General features: G+C 46.8%; 1 protein-coding gene across 1 annotated transcript in view; it reads right to left on the bottom strand.

The window, feature by feature from the left end:
• The window catches only part of CCNDBP1 (cyclin D1 binding protein 1), a 33,340-nt gene extending 19,358 nt beyond the window's left edge, over positions 1-13,982 (bottom strand). The window contains exons 1-2 of the mRNA XM_070940293.1: positions 13,842-13,982; positions 13,684-13,748 (exon numbers count right to left, since the gene is read on the bottom strand). Coding sequence (XP_070796394.1) covers positions 13,684-13,748; positions 13,842-13,950 — 174 coding nt within the window. The 5' untranslated portion in view covers positions 13,951-13,982. The remainder of the gene's footprint in view (positions 1-13,683; positions 13,749-13,841) is intronic.
• Between the last annotated feature and the right edge of the window lie 3,022 nt (positions 13,983-17,004).

The raw sequence follows: 17,004 nt of genomic DNA, 5'->3' as shown, positions 1-17,004 counted from the left end.
CCAACTGAAAATGTTTTATCGGTGGCATATGTCTCCAACCAGATTGGCAAAAATACAACCTAAAAATAGCCCAATTTGTTGGAAGTGCAAAAAGGCACAAGGGACTTTCTATCATTTATGGTGGACATGCCCGGCAGCAAAAAAATTTTGGTCTAACATCAAAAAATGGTTGGAACAAATAACAAAAACACAGATTGAAAAAGAACCAGAAACATTTTTATTAGGAATATTTAACAAATCATACCCTAAGGATATTAAATATCTTACAATTCACATATTAACTGCTGCAAGAATAATCTACGCAAGAAATTGGAAACAAGAAAAAATACCAAGTGAAACAGAAGTAATAGGGAAAATTTTAGAATGCGCTGAAATGGATAGGTTAACCAAAGAACTACAAGAAAAAGAAGAATCAGACTATTATAAAATATGGAATAGTTGGTATAATTGGTTAAAAATTAGAAATATACAAAAAATATAGGGGATATATTACCGATTGATACATATATATGTAATAAAAATATTATTAGATTACAGAAAGGTGAAGGAATATATTATAAGTAGAATTGTAGAACGTCACTCTGAAAAAATGCTTAAGAAGAAATTATATTCTTTTTGTGTATATGTTGTATAAATGTTCGTTGTGTATATGTTACGTATGTCTTTTTTAATATTTATATTCAATAAAAACTATTTTAACAGAGTCTCAGGAAATGGCCCAAGCTCCATCTGGAACCTATCAGGATCCATCAGGCGCCTGGGGCGGAACCACCTGGTCAGTCCCGCCTCCCTGCAGCGAGGTGCAGTGGTTAGAAAGTCCAGTCAAAGGAGCGAGTGGTCAGACCATGACAAGGGTTCGATGACTATATCCCCTGTATCAAGGCCATTCGACCACTGACCAGAGACAAAAATCAAGTCCAGAGTGTGTCCACCTATGTGAGTAGGGTCATGAATTAACTGAGTCAGGTCCATGGCCGTCATGGAAGCCATGAACTCTCGAGCCACCTCAGATGTTTCACTGATAGATGGCAGATTGAAATCCCCCATGACTAAAAGTCTGGGGGTACCAACCGCCACCTCGGCTATGACATTGAGCAGCTCGGGCAGGACCATTGCCACGTGGCAGGGAGCCAGGTACGTGATCAACAAGCCCATCTGTACTCCACGGCCCCACTTCACAAAAAGGGACTCACATCCGGGCTATCTGTGGAACAGTGGTCTCCCTCGGATCAAGACCTTCCTTTATAATAACCGCCATGCCCCCGCCCCTGCCCTGGGCTCTCGGCTGATGGAATGCACGGAAGCCTGATGGGCACATATCTACGAGGGGGACTCCCCCCTCCTGGCCCAACCAGGTCTCCGTAATACCAACATGGATTAAAGAATGGATTTTATTGAGGAATACAAGATTATTGACTTTGGAGGGTCATGATTTACAACTGGGTTGGCATGCCTTTTTATGGTACGGGAAACAAAGGATACATGGATATTTCCAAAGACATTAAGTAAGAAATGGTTTGTTATCAGTGTGGGAGAGTGAAAGAAAAACATTATCTGAATATACCAATGTGACTTTCTACAATAGAAGCGGTGACATACCCAAATATTGTGAATATGGGGAATATTGTTAGATATAAGGACATCCTGACAAATCGGGGAGAACTGAAACAAAAACAAGAACTAAAGAGTCAAGGGATTGAGATAGATTGGTATACAAGACTGCAAATACAATCAAGATATGAAGCAGATCGTAGACAATATGGCTTTAACTTGGGGAAATCAGGATGAAATATTGACAGGAACAGATGAGAAAATGATTAAGAAACTATATAATTATTTATTGCGGATCAGACTAGAATATGAAGAAGTAAAAGAAACAATGATAGCATGAGCAAAGAATTTTGGATACACCATAGAATTGGAGAAATGGCAACAATTTTGGAAAAGAAACTATAAATTAACAATGCCAACATCTTATAAAGAAAATTTGTATAAGATGTTTTAGAGATGGCATATGCCACCAGAAAGATTAGATAAGATGTTTAAAGATAAATCAGCAAAGTGTTGGAAATGTCACCAGTTGCCGGGATCATATTATCATACGTGATGGTTGTGTAAAGAAGCAAAACATTATTGAGTGAAAATACAAACATGGTTAGAGGGAATGTTGCAGCAACATATAGAGTTAAAGGCAGAGATATTCTTACTGGGAAATTTACCAGAGAATTACAGTAAAGAAGATACATATTTGATTATTCATATAATAACAGCGGCTGGAATTGTATGTGCACAAAATTGGAAAGCAGATAAAATCCCGTTGGATGGACAAATTATAAAGAAAATTTTAGAATGTGCAGAAATAGATTAACATTGAGAATAAAAAATAAAGATGAGTCGATGTATTTCAACACATGGGAAAAATTTTATGATTGGTTAGAAAGGAAATATGAATAAGTGTATAGAGATAAAATAAGAGAATAGATGGGAGAAAACAATTAAAAAAATAGATACCCAGATGATGACAAGTAAAAGGAGAAAAGGGAAAAGGGGGGAAAAGTGAGATGTTATAAAAATGTACACAAATGATGAAATAAAAATAAATATTAATTGAATAAGAAATTGAAATGAGAATAAAGATAATTAGAAAATAGGGGCTGCTCGAAAGGTTGTTTCCCTTTTCAGATTGAACTGAAAAGGGAAACAACAAGAGAGAGGGGAAGGAGCAGAGGGAGAGGGAGAGGAAGGGAGAAGAGAGGAGAGGAGAGGAGAGGAGAGGAGAGGAGAAAGAAGACAGGGAAAAGGAGAAGAAAAGGGAGGGGAAAGAGGAGTAGAAAAGAAGGATAGAAGGGGGGAAGAAGAGAGGACTGGGGGAAGGGAAAGTGAAGTAGGAAAGAGAAGGAGATGAAGAAAGAAGAAAGTAGGAGGAGAAAGAGGAAGGAAGAGAAGGGGAGGAGAAGAAGAAAGGTTGAAGTAAAGGTAAATGGTAAAAGAGCAGCCCCGAAAAAGTAAAATGTAAAAATTAAAAAAGTTAAAAGATAAGGTGAATGAAAAATGATGGATAAATGACTGTACATGTAAATGTGTTTATGAGGAATAAAAATAAAAAACTTTTTTTAAAAAAATATATATCATCCCAGTGCCGAAGAAGCCCATCATCAAGGACCTGAATGACTACAGACCAGTTGCTCTAACATCTGTAGTCATGAAAACTTTTGAAAGGCTAGTGCTGTCTCCCTTGAAAACCATCACGGATCCACTGTTAGACCCCTTGCAGTTTGCATACTGAGCAAATAGATGAACAGATGCTGCTGCTAATATGGCTCTGCACTACATCCTAGCAACATCTTGAATCTCCAAAGACCTATGCAAGGGTCCTCTTTGTAGACTTTAGTTCAGCATTCAATATCATCATTCCAGACACTCTTCTAAACCAGCTAGAGGTACCTGAACACACATGTAAGTGGATCATAAGCTTCCTAACAAACAGGAAGCAGCAGGTGAAGCTAAGCAGAATCACATCAGATACCTGTACAATTAGCACAGGGGCCCCCACAAGGCTGTGTGCTCCCCCCACTTCTCTTCACTCTCTATACCAATGACTGCATCTCAAACGATCCATCTGTTAAACTACTGAGGTTCGCAGACGACACAACAGCAATCGGTCTCATTTGAGACAATGATGAATCCGCGTATAGAGGGGAGGTTGAACAACTAGCCTCATGATGCACCTGGAACAATCTGGAACTGAACACACTCAAAACCATAGAAATGGTGGTGGACTTTAGGAGAAACCCTCCCATACTACCACCTCTTACAATACTAGACAACACGGTATCAACAGTAGAGACCTTCACAATTCTAGGTTCTATCATATCTCAAGACCTAAAATGGACACCTAACATCAAAAACGTCATCAAAAAAGCACAACAAAGAATGTTCTTTATGCACCAACTCAGAAAGCTCAAACTGCCCAAGGAGCTGCTGATACAGCTCTACAGAGGAACTATTGAGTCTGTCATGTGCACCTCTATAACTGTCTGGTTTGGTTCTGCAACCCAACAAGACAGACACCGACTTCAGAGGATCATTAGAACTGCAGGAAAAACAATGGCTACCAACCTGCCTTCCATGGAGGACCTGTATACTGCACAAGTCAAAAAGAGGGCTGTCAAAATATTTACAGACCCCTCGCGTCCTGGACATAAACTATTTCAACTCCTACCCTCAAAACAACGCTATAGAGCACTGCAAACCAGAACAACTAGACAAAAGTAGTTTTTCCCTGAATGCCATCACTCTGCTAAACAAATAATTCCCTCAACACTGTCAAACTGTTTACTAAGTCTGCACTACTATTAATCTTGTCATCGTTCCTATCACCCATCTCCTTCCACTTATGACTGCATGACTGTAATTTTGTTCCTTGTATCCTTACGATTTATATTGACTGTTTCCTAATATGATTTGATTTGTTCCCTATGACTATCATTAAGTGTTGTACCTTGTGATTCTTGACGAATGGATCTTTTCTTTTATGTACACTGAGAGCGTATGCACCAAGACAAATTTCTTGTGTGTCCAATCACACTTGGCCAATAAAGAATTCCATTCTATTCTGAATATTGCTTGGGACACTCGCGGCGGCACTTTGGATAGGACGGTGGCAACGGCGGGGGCTAGCGAGGTTTCCCGGAATGCTCCCTGGCTCTTCCCTTGCATGAGCCAAATCTCCTGCCCCGAATGCCGCCTTGCTCGGGGCGCTGCCCAGTTCCAATGGGGCAGGCAGAGTTTAATATCTGCCCGCAGGGAGCACGCTGAGGGGGAGCTGGAGTGACCAGATCCCTTCCAGGAGACCCTCACGATAAAGAGGGCCCGTCGCCTCTACTTCGCCTGTCAGGTGGCTGCAAGGCAACGTCACCAGTAGGAAACCCCCCCCCCAACCTCTGGCCCTGTGATGTTGCCTCTGCTGACGGCAGCGGCAGGAGCAGGAGCCCAGCACTAAGGGTGGTTTTCCTCCTCTCCGCTCAAGAAAAGGGTTTTGGCACAGAATTCTGAAAAAGCAGCATTGTAGACTTTTAACTTTTTTTAATTGGAAAATGGGAGCACATCTCCCGTGCCCCCCTATCCTTCTTCCTAGGTTTTAGATTGAGGCTATGGGCTCCCCAATCAAGAGAAAATTCAATTTTCTCCACAACTGTTTTTATTGGGTATAGTTCAGGGTTTTACATCGGGTGAAATAAAATTGATATTGTATATGATAACAGCAGCAAGATTGTTGATAGGTAAATATTGGAAGAATGAAGCTTTGCCCACAATTGAGGAATGGACTTTGAAGATGGCCAGTTTTGCAGAGATGGCGAAGATTTCAGCATATTTAAAAGACTGTTCACAAGAGACTTATGAGTGGGAATGGAAAAGGTGGATAGAATATGTTCAGAACAAATATCAAACTAGAAAGTATCAAATAGCATTTATTTGAAAATAATGTACTAGAAATTTTTTAATGTAATGAGATAAAGAGAAAAATTATACAGGGGAGGGAGGGGTTTAAGTTTATATATAAGTGTTATATTAGGGTTCTTTATGAGTATGAGTATATTATAGGGAAGTCTGGGGGGAGGGGAGGGTTAGGGAGGGTTAGGGAGGTTGGGATGTCTGGGGGGGGAGGTGGGGGGGGGGAAAAAGGGGTGAAAATGTAATTGTAAAACTTTTGCAATAAAAAAAAAAAAAAAAAAAGAGCGGAGCTGAGGGGAAGCCAAATTGGGAGCAGGGATGGGGAGGGGGAGAGAGAGGCAACGCTTCTTTCTGGGATGGCAGGCCAGTCTAGTAATTCCTCATTTTCCCTTACCCCACCAATTAAGGGGTCATAAGACAGGATCTTATTTTCTTTTGACCCCCGAAATATGGCCTTGGCCTTATTATCGGGGGGGGGGGGGTGTCTTATTATTTTTCAGGTGCAGGAGGCCCCTAAACATCGGCCTGCTGCAGGAGGACTGGTGCCGGAGCACCGACCAGCTGCTTTGCCGGTGCTGCTCAGGTCGCTGCCTCCAGCGATCGTGGCAGCTTTTAATTTGCTTCCTGTGCAAACAGTACAAGGTGAGGAGGTGAGGCCGGGGGGGGGGGGAACCATGGGGGAATATGTCCCATGCGCACCTGCCATCCACCCAGAACAGCCTTGCGGAGGCCGCTCCCGCAAACCATAGCATGCGCGCCTCTTCTCTTAGTGGCGGCCGCAAACAAACTCTTGCCAGCCCTAGCCCTGTCAACCTGGGGGGAGGGGTACTGGCACCAGAGTTCTGAGCAGTGGCCGGTGTGGGCTGTCTGCGCAGCCATGAAGTGGGATCAGCATGGCCGGTTCTTGCCTGCAGCATTGCCAGCAAGGATCAGGTCAGAGCCACTGCCACTGCTGCTGTCGCCCGAGATCAGCAGGCTGGACGCATCGCTGCCGCTCGGGAAAAGAGAGAGAGGAGGCGCTGCGAGAGAGGCCATTTCTGATGTTCTCCTCCTCCTGAGCGGCAGCAGCATGTTCAGCTCCCCGATCTCGGCCCACGAGGGAGTGGCAGGTGGGGAGGAGGAGAAGCGAGAATTCTGCCGCTCACCCAAACCCCAGATCTCCTGTTTGCTCTTCAAGAGGAAGGTGATCGAGCCAGTCTGTGGCTTTTGCAATCCAAGCCAGCGCTTCTTCTCCTGCTCCCCTTTCCTCTCCCCTGGAGCCGAAGCAGAGAACAAAAGGATGGCTGGGAAGAGTTTAAAGGAGAGAATCCAAGGTGCTGGTTCTCAAGTTACACACCGCTGGGGGAGGGGTTAGGGTTAGGGAAGAACCGGTACACCGATCCCGCTTCATGGCTGTGCAGTCAGCCCATACCGGCCACAACGCGGAGCTCCAGCGCCAGTACCCCTCCCCCCAGGTCGACAGGGCTAGGGCTGGCAAGAGTTTCTTTGCGGCTGCTCTTTGCGGACGCCACTAAGAGAAGGGGCGCGCAAGCTATGGTTTGCGGGAGCGGCCTCCGCGAGGCCGTTCTGGGTGGATGGCAGGTGCACGTGGGGCATGTTCCCCCACTGTTCGCCCCCCCACCTTGCCTCCATCTCATGCTGTTGGCACAGCAGCTGCGTATGCGTGTAAGTTTTTTTTGGGGGGGGGCTTTTTTTCGGGGGCAGCTTATTATAGCACGTGCACTCGAAAGCCCAATTTGGCTTATTATTGGGACATGTCTTATTTTCGGGGAAACACGGTATACTTGGTAGTCTAGCTCAGCCCAGGAAGGCAGAGGAGGCCCTTGTGCAGGAAGGGGCTTGCCTGGGTCTCATGGCTGCTGCTTCAGCCACAATGAAACACATTATCTTGGCAAGGGAGCTATGGGGAGGGGGCAGAGGAATCAAGCCCAAAGGAGAAGCACCCCTTTTCCTTCTTGTCTGTTCTGGCACTGAGTGGCAGTGGAGAGAGAGCAAAAGGAGCCCGTGCTTGTTGGGGGACTTGGCCGGGGAACACTCCCAAGTATGCAGGAGGTTGCTGCTGAGGAGTGCCTGTTTCCAGGTTCTGGAGTAGCCATAACCTGCTCCTTTGCCTCTCTCAGCTCTTGGGCTGAGTCCCTTGCCTCCCACCCACCCAAAACAAGGAGAGGCAATGGCTTCCTTGGCTTGTTCTATTTGTTGATTGTAAGCTCCTTGGGGCTGAGAAAAATTGCTGCAAATGAGTTTCCTGAGGTGGACCACTAGACTCCTAAACAACTTAAAAAATAATCTAGTAAAAAGAAAAGTCAATCAAAAGAGCAACTTGCAAACAAAAGCAAATAAAACACCCCCAGGAGCAAAACAAATTAAAGTTTAATTTATATGTATTGTTTAATGGACTGCTAAATTGGCAAAATGGACTGCTAAATTGGCCATGCCCACCCAGTCACATGACCACCTAGCCATGCCCACCCAGTGGTCCAGCCCCCCAATAGTCTGAGGCAGTGGTCACCAACCAGTGATCCGCGAGAGAATTTTGGTGATCCGCAGAGAAATTTTCATATTTTTGCATTTTTTATATTGCACTCATCCTCAAGCTATGGCCCCTGGGCCAGATATGGCCCCTGAGAGCAATTAATCTGGCCCGCACGCGGGAACACACAGCTGCACTGCCCACATCACCCCGCCCACACGCCAGCCCTCACTCTTAAGGCCGAGTGCAAACCTCACCTTGAGTAGAGCGGTGTGAGCCACACGAATTGAAACTGGGTAAGACCAAGAGCTCGCCGTGCTCAGCCGAATGGCTGCCTGGGGGGAGAGGTTCAGCCGCCTTTCGAGCCTACATCTCTCCTTCTGCAAGGCCTCTGGGTGGGACTATAGTAGTCACAGGACTGGCCCGTTGGTCATCCCAAAGCAGCTCTTCCACCAGGGTGCGCCAGCCTGCTGGGGAGCTGCCTCCTCCCCGGCAGGCCGGTGCACCCAGGTGGAGGAGCTGCTCTGGGATGACCAACGGGCCAGTCCTGTAAGTGAGACTACTACAGCTCTGGAATATAGGACTGACCATGGTGGGGCTGGAAATCTCTGCCCTGGGGTGGCATGTGCAATGTGCAACTTTGCAGGTGGTGCAATATGGAAAAAGGAGTGCAGCCCTCGCCATCCGGAATGAAATAATGGTACTGTTGTGGCAGTGGGGGAGGGGGCAGCACAAGCGGGCAGAAGCGGCGGTTGAGATGGCTGGAAGCTGCGGGAGTGAAGTACTACTTTCATTTGCGCGGCAACAGCATTTCACCTTGGTATATTTGCACTAGCCGGTGGCGCAAGGCAGCCCTCGTCTCCTGCCGCTTGGGAAATGGAGCAGTAAACGGCGTCTGGTCCAGGAACAGCCGGATTTTGTTCTCCATTGCGGACGCCAGATCGGTCCCCTGCAAGCTCTCATCTCTCGAGGAGCTCTCCCTGAAGTGGCACGGGAAACTTTGGTTGGGCTCCTCGAGAGACGAGAGCTTGCAGGGGGCCCATCTGGCATCCGCAATGGAGAGCAAAATCCAGTGCTCCCCGGACCAGTCACTGTTTACCGCTCCAAGTCCCAAGTGGCAGGAGATAAGGGCTGCTTTGAGCCACTGGCTGGCGCAAATATACCGAGGCGAATGCTCATGCTGCACAAATTCAAGTAGTGCTTCGCTCCCGCACTTCTTCCGGCTCTTGTTGGTGCTCCATGTACCTTGGACTCTCAGGGAGATGCTTGACTTCCTCTCAGCCGCAAGACACTGGCTGGCCCATGAGATGACAGAGAGAATCAGAGAGAGAATGAAAGAGAGAGAGAATCAGAATGAGACAGAAAGAGAAAGAGATAGAGAATGAAAGAGAGAGAAAGAGAAAGAATGAAAGAGAGAATGAGAGGGAGAATCGGAGAGAGAGAGAATCAGAGAGAGTGAGAGAATGAGAGAAAATGAGAAAGAGAAAATGAGACAGAGAATGAAAGAGAGAGAATGAGAGAGAGAGAGACAAAATGAAAGAATCAGAGAGAGAATCAGAATGAGAGAGAGAGAGAGAAAGAGAGGGGGAGAAAGATAGAGAATTAGAGAATGAGAAAGAGTGGGAGAGAAAGAGAGGGAAAGAGAGAGGGTAGAGAGAGAAAAAGAGAGAAAGAGAGAGAAAGAGTGGGAGAGAGACGGGAGAGAGAGAAAGAGAGGAAGGAGAATGCCTGAAGGACCCCATCCCGTCACTGGGAGTCCACTGGGGTGCTTCAGCAAGCGGTGCGCTGGATTCGTATTAGTGATCCGCGAAATTTAAAATTATGAACTTGGTGGTCCCTGAGGTCCAAAAGGTTGGGGACCCCTGGTCTGAGGGACTGTGAATTAGCCTCCTGTATAAAAAGGTTGAGGACCCCTGCTTTCAACAGTTTCAAGAAGGCTCCACAACCATTTGCATCATTCAAGTAATCCTGAGGACACAGATAAACCTCCAAGTAGCCTCAAGGACTCTCTAAAACAGCGGTTCTCAACCTGGGGGTCGCAACCCCTTTGGGGGTCGAACGGCCATTTCACAGGGGTCGCCAAAGCCCTCTCTCGCCCCCCCCCACGCCTTCACTCACCCTCACCCTCTGCCTCTGTTGGGTCGCCCGGTTGCCGTTCGCTTACCCCGCCCACTCCCAATCTATTGCTGCCTCCGGAGTCCCAGCTGATGGCTAGAGGGAAAAAAACTTTAAATTCTTGCCGCGGGGCTTCAAAGAGCTAGCTGCAAAGAGGTAAATTCCTGGAGCAAATTTTTTCTCCCCTAGCTATGCTGAAAAGCGAAATTGAAAGTAAAGAAGGGTCTTTGCTGCAACGTGACAAAATGAGGCAGAGAGATTTCTTTTTCTTTTTCCTCACCAAAAAAGGTAGGTGCAAAACGGCAAACAATGGGAAATTTAGGGCAAAAGAGGAGAGTTCCAAGATTTTAAAACAAAAGAAAAAAAGCTCTATTTAACTAGGGAATTGTAAAAATTGAGATACTATTAATTGTATATTGTGTTGAAAGCAGAAATGGTTAAGTTGTGGTTTGGAGGAATATATGGGGGAAATTATTTGGTTTATTATTATTGGTAAATATAATTAATTGATTTGTAAGAAATTGGATTGCATGGAAATAATTAGAATATTCATGTTCATATTAATATACAAAAAAGATAGTTATATAACGAATTGATTTATATTAAAATGTTGAATTTGTATTAAACAACTGTATTACATAATTACATAATTAACCAATGTGAGGATGGATATAAAAATAGATGACAATGGGAAGGGGTATAATATAGAATAGAAGGGAAAAATTGAATTTGATTAAGATTAGAGATGAGGATGAAGGGTAATGTTGGTTTTTTTAAAAAATAGATGAGGAATAAATATGGTAAAAGGGAAATATAGAAATTGTAAATTTAATTGAAATGACTAAACACTGTGTTGGAAGAAATATCCTTCTGGGTTCTGCTCCAAGTGGGGAAAAAGACACTGGAAACATGGAGACTGCTTGGAAAGATGGTTTAATAGTGGACAGGATCACATGGCTTGAGTTCCTGAACAGAAAAGGGGCAGATACAGTAAATCCTCGGGTTTTTATGCTCTCTCTGGCTTTGCATTTCTTAGGGCCCCGAAAGAGTATCCTGATTGCTTGACAGACTCCCAGGGGGTGGGGGTCTTAGCTAGCCTTGCTGGCTGATGGTCACATGTGCTTCCCAGGTCACGTGTGGTGAGTTTCGGTTGCTAGATGGGGCCCATTGTGTTAGTTTCTGTTGCTATTGTGTTGCAAATGTCCTTTGACAAAGGATTGACTTTCTGCCTCTGGCCCATTAACAAAGGGTGGGGGACAGGAAGGTGGGAGCTGCTTTATCTGTAAAATATGCTTCTCCATTTTACATCCAGGGAAATATAATATTCTGCCTTTTTAATATTTCCCAAAATATTTCATTCTTCTAGGAAAAGGGTGGGTGCTAACCTCCTACAACTGCTTAAATTTGTGAACCGGCCAAATACTCTGTTCAAAGAAAATACGTTGTATGTTTGTATGTGTGTTTCTAATTATTGCTGTTTATTCCTATTTGTTCTCTTTTATTCTTTAAAGTTTAACAATTCATTCTTTATCTTAATATCTTTATATTTGTTTGGGGTTGGCTTTCTTCCCTTTCATCTTTTTTATTGTACAGCAATCTTTCTCCTCAAACCTACCACCTCTGTCTTTTCTTTCCTTCTTACTTTCTCTTCCTCCCTCTTCTTCTTCTTCCTACTTCCTCTTTCTTTCTCCTTCTCCTCCTCTCTTCCTCCCTCTCTTATCCTCACTCCTACTCTAATTTCCCTTCCCTTCCTTCATCCCTCTCTATTGCTGTATCCTTTTATGCATATGGACTACTCAGAGGGCTGAAAAAGTTATTTTTGACTGGTCCTCGCACTTTTGACCAGTCCTCGAACTTACGACTGTCCTCACAATTTATGTTTTTGCCCTATCTTGTCACCATGGTGAAGAGAAGCAGTTGTGAAATGAGTGACACGGTTGTTAAGAATGGTACAATGGGCATAAATGATGACCGGTCATAACTACAAAGACCAGTCAAAAGTGCGAGGACCTGTCAGAAATCACATTTTTCAGCCCTCTGGGTAGTCCTTTTGTGCACAGGGACTACTCAGAGGGCTGAAAAAGTTATTTTTGACTGGTCCTCGCACTTTTGACCAGTCCTCGAATTTACGACTGTCCTCACATTTTACATCTTTTGCCCTATCTTATACCATGTTGAAGAGAAGCAGTTGTGAAATGAGTGACATGGTTGTTAAGAATGCTGCACAGGCATAAATGTGAGGATGGTCATAAGTGTGAGGACCAGTCAAAAGTCCGAGGACCTATCAGAAATGACTTTTTTTAGCCCTCTGAGTAGTCCCTATACACATAGCCATGGCCACCCAGTCACATGACCAGCTAGCCACGCCCACCCAGTCACATGACCTTCAAGCCACGCCTACAAAATAAGCCACGCCCACAGAACCGGTAGTAAAAAAAATTAGAACCCACCCCTGGTTGGGGGTCACCACAACATTAAAGGGTCAAGGATTAGGAAGGTTGAGAACCACTGCTCTAAAAGAATGCACATGACCAGCTGCCTGCAAGGAGCATAAATCCTTCCGTTCCCCACCATCCAGTCAGAGCTGAAGAAGCTTCTTGGATGAGAAGCGAAACGTCTTCAAAGGAAAAACATAAAGTCCAGTTGCCTCTTGAAAAAAGCACCTTTGGGACAACCATGACCTGGATGACAGAATCTCCATAGACATCAAGATGAAAAACTTTCTCCAACTCAAAGCACAAAGTGTGACCACCCTGGGTGGCAATTATAAATAAGGATTCTCTCCACACTTGTACGCACAATAGGTTTACCTTCACCTTAAGTAGGTATCTGGCCGCCCTGCCAGAGCCCTCCAAGGGCAAGTCCTGGCATACCTCTCAACACTTCAAGGAGGAAGCAAATCCAGCCACACAACACAGTCTACACTTAGTCTCCAAATCAGAGGTCCAATTGACCCCCACCCCCCCCACCCCGTCCAGGATGCCACAAGGCCACCTCACACCCGAAGTTTGATTTCAGGAGAAGAACTAAGCGCCCTTCTTGTCACGATCTAAACTTTGCTATGAAAATATGAACTTGCGGAACCTGAATAGCTGCCGAATTTCCAAAATTATCAGGAACCTAAGCAGTCAATTCCAGAAAAGCTTCGGTACAACTAAAAAACATGGAATGTTTCATACAATCGGAATACTCGATATTGGCAGGAAATACGTGGGGAAAAGTATCCCGAGAACGATCAGCTCCAGCAGGCGGGGGAAGGAAGGCGGAGTCCTTGAGCCGAGGCCGAGAACAGCGCCAGCAGCCCTAAAGCCAAGCAGGGCTCTCTCACCGGGACAGCCGCCCCTCGGGAGGACCGCAGCCTTCCCTCAACCGGCTCTTACTAGCCCCGAACACCGCGGGACGGACGCCACCACCCCTGTGGCGGAGAGCGACCGCCGAGGCTGCCCAGGAGGAGGAGGAGGAGGAGGAGCGGCGGCAGCAGCAGCAGCAGCAGCAGAAGCAGCGGGGCCCTCGCACCATTCGCCGGCCGCAACCTCTGCCACCCCCTCCCTCCCTCCGCACGCGCGCCCGCCCCCCCCCCCCACTCGCCCTCCCCCTCCCCCTCCCCTGGGCCGCCAGCCGGGAGTGCGGGCAGGGAGACCCACCTGGGCTCGGGCGGCGGCCAGGCTGAGCCGCGTGGCTTCCCGCGAGGTGGCCTCGAAGGCTCCCGCTGCGAGGGGAGGAGAGCGAGGCCCGCGTCAGGGAGGCCGGGCACAGGTGGCCGCCCCTCCCCTCCCCTCCCCTCCCGCCGCCGCGTCCGCACCCAGCGCCTCCCAGAAGCGGCCCCGGTCGAAGGCCTCCCCGCCTCCGCCTCCGCCGGCGCCCCGCAGGCCCGCCAGCGCATCCCGCAGCGCCTCCCGCAGGGCCTCCATGGCCCGCCAGCCCGCAACGGAAGGAGCCCGGAGGTCCGTCCCCCGGGAGAGTCCGGGCGGAGGCGCTTCCGGCCAGCTTCGCTTGCCCGCCTCCCTTTTTTTTTTAAAAAAAATTGATTTATATGCCGCCCTTCTCCGGAGACTCAGGGCGGCTTACAATGCGTTAAGCAATAGCCTTCATTCTTTTGTATATATTTATATAAAGTCAGCTTATTGCCCCCACAATCCGGGTCCTCATTTTACCTACCTTAGAAAGGATGGAAGGCTGAGTCAACCTTGAGCCTGGTGAGATTTGAACTTACAGTAATTGCATTGTTAATCACAATGCTATCAGTCTGCTGAGCCACCAGGCCCCTTTAAAATTTAGCCCAGTCTTAACATTGTATGATAAGCGGGGCTGATATTGTCCTCTTGGGATTGGGCCTCGGGAGCAGCAGAGAGCGGGGTCTTGGGGAGGCCTCAGGCCCCCCCAACTGGCCCAAGCCCTCCCGGGGCCTCCTTCGCATCCGCAGCTCCCCCCCCCCCGCCCCCAGGCAAGGAAAAGGCCAGGAGCCCCGAAATTCCCTTCTCAGTAAATAGCAGCTTATAAAATAGAATAGAATAGAATTCTTTATTGGCCAAGTGTGATCGGACACATAAGGAATTTGTCTTGGTGCATAGGCTCTCAGTGTACATAAAAGAAGATACATTCATCAAGAATCATAAGGTACCACTTAATTATAGTCATAGGGAACAAATAAGCAATCAGGAAACAATATCAATATAAATCGTAAGGATACAAGGAACGAAATTACAGTCATACAGTCATAAGTGGAAGGAGATGGGTGATAGGAATGATGAGAAGATTAATAGTAGTGCAGACTTAGTAAATAGTTTGACTGTTGAGGGAATTATTTGTTTAGCAGAGTGATGGCATTGGGGGAAAACTACTTTTGTCTAGTTGTTCTGATGTGCAGTGCTCTATAGCGTCATTTTGAGGGTAGGAGTTGAAACAGTTTATGTTTAGGATGCGAGGGGTCTGTAAATATTTTGACAGCCCTCTTTTGCAATATACAGGTCCTCAATGGAAGGCAGGTTGGTAGCCATTGTTTTTCCTGCAGTTCTAATTATCCTCTGAAGTCTGTACCTGTCTTGTTGGGTTGCAAAGCCAAACCAGACTCTGGTTATAGAGGTGCAGATGACAGACTCAATAATTCCTCTGTAGAGCTGTATCAGCAGCTCTTTGGGCAGTCTGAGCTTTCTGAGTTGGTGCAGAAAGAACATTCTTTGTTGTGCTTTATTGATGATGTTTTTGATGTTAGGTGTCCATTTTAGGTCTTGAGATACGATAGAACCTAGAAATGTGAAGGTCTCTACTGTTGATACTGTGTTGTCTAGTATTGTGAGAGGTGGTAGTATGGGAGGATTACTCCTAAAGTCCACCACCATTTCTATGGTTTTGAGTGTGTTCAGTTCCAGATTGTTCTGGTCGCACAAGGCTAGTTGTTCAACCTCCCGTCTGTACGTGGATTCATCATTGTCTCAAATGAACCAATTACTGTTGTGTCATCTGCGAACCTCAGTAATTTAACAGATGGATCGTTTGAGATGCAGTCATTGGTATAGAGAAGTGCACACAGCCTTGTGGGGGCCCCTGTGCTAATTGTACAGGTATCTGATGTGATTCTGCTTAGCTTCACCTGCTGCTTCCTGTCTCTTAGGAAACTTATGATCCAAGTGTGTTCAGGTACCTCTAGCTGGTTTAACTTAGACGAATGTCTGGCATGATAGTGTTGAATGCTGAACTAAAGTCTACAAAGAGGACCCTTGCGTAGGTCTATGGAGATTCAAGATGTTGTAGGGTGTAGTGCAGAGCCATATTAACAGCATCATCTGTTCATCTATTTGCTTGGTATGCAAATTGAAAGGAGTCTAACAGCAGATCCATGATGGTTTTCAAGGGAGACAGCACTAGCCTTTCAAAGGTTTTCATAACTACAGATGTTAGAGCAACTTCTCAGTAAGTCTCAGGTTTTGCTGCCTTTATCGTGTATCAAAATGGGGAATGAGCTTGGGTTTATTCAAGTCAGTTAATTGCTACGTGGAGTGAAGCCCGCATGGGCTTCCAGAGTTTCACGTTTGGTTTCAGGTTGCAGACAAATCTCAAAAAATTCTGCCAATGGGTGCATCGCTGCGACGTTGAATTATTCCCAGCTTCAGAAGATGGTGAAGGCCACAGGTGCACAAGCGGGGACCCCATGGCTTCCTGGGCCCACCTGCTTTCCTCTGCCTGCTTTCCTGACTTTTTTCTTGCAAAACCTCAAAGTCTCCTTGGCCACCTAGCAGGTCTGGGGCCACCCCAGGCATTTCAATGACATCATAGTTAAAATGGCTCCACAAGGTTTGCTACTTTCTTCTCTCAAGACCTGTTCCCCATTTTAAAAATGATGGACCCCAACATCATCATTTTATTTGCATGACCGTCTTAAAAATTGACACATTCTCTACTTCAGATTGTTTGGTGGCATTTTAAGTTTGTCTTATTTTTCAACATAGATTGGCAAATAATTTTTATTTTGTGCCCTGAGAGGGTCGCCCACCTCCTTTAAGTCACCTCACCCTTTTGAGAAACACTGGCGAGGCCGTTCCCAAACGCGCAAACTCCTTTCCTGCACCAGCCAGCCCTGTGGTTCTGGAAGCACATTTGGGATCCTTGTGGAATCCTGAACGCCGCTCTAAGGGCGCCCACCGCAATCCCGCCGCCCCTCGGCCGGGCACGCCAGAGAGCCTCGCCCGCTCTGCTCAAGAACTGGAAGGCGCCTCTCCGCGGAGCGGTTGACGGGCCACTGGGGAGGGGGGAGGCAAAGGAGCTGTGCGCGGGGGGAGGGTCGCACTGCTGCTCTCCTCCCTGCCATCCCTCCTTCCCCCCCCCAACAAGACCGTTGAGACTTCGAAGCGCCGCCCCGCCCCGCCCGAGCGCTTCCGAAGCTGCCGCTGGGGGCGCTCGAGGGCGGGAACCCTTTCGGAGCGTTCTACGTTTCCGGCCGGAGCGAAGGGCCGGAACGCCGGAAGCCG

The sequence above is a fragment of the Pituophis catenifer genome, unplaced genomic scaffold (assembly GCF_029215685.1).
Source record: "Pituophis catenifer annectens isolate HBS135680 unplaced genomic scaffold, rPitCat1.0.hap2 SCAF_3, whole genome shotgun sequence".
In the NCBI taxonomy this organism is placed as follows: Eukaryota; Metazoa; Chordata; class Lepidosauria; order Squamata; family Colubridae; genus Pituophis; species Pituophis catenifer.
This window is presented reverse-complemented; position numbering and strand designations above follow the sequence as displayed.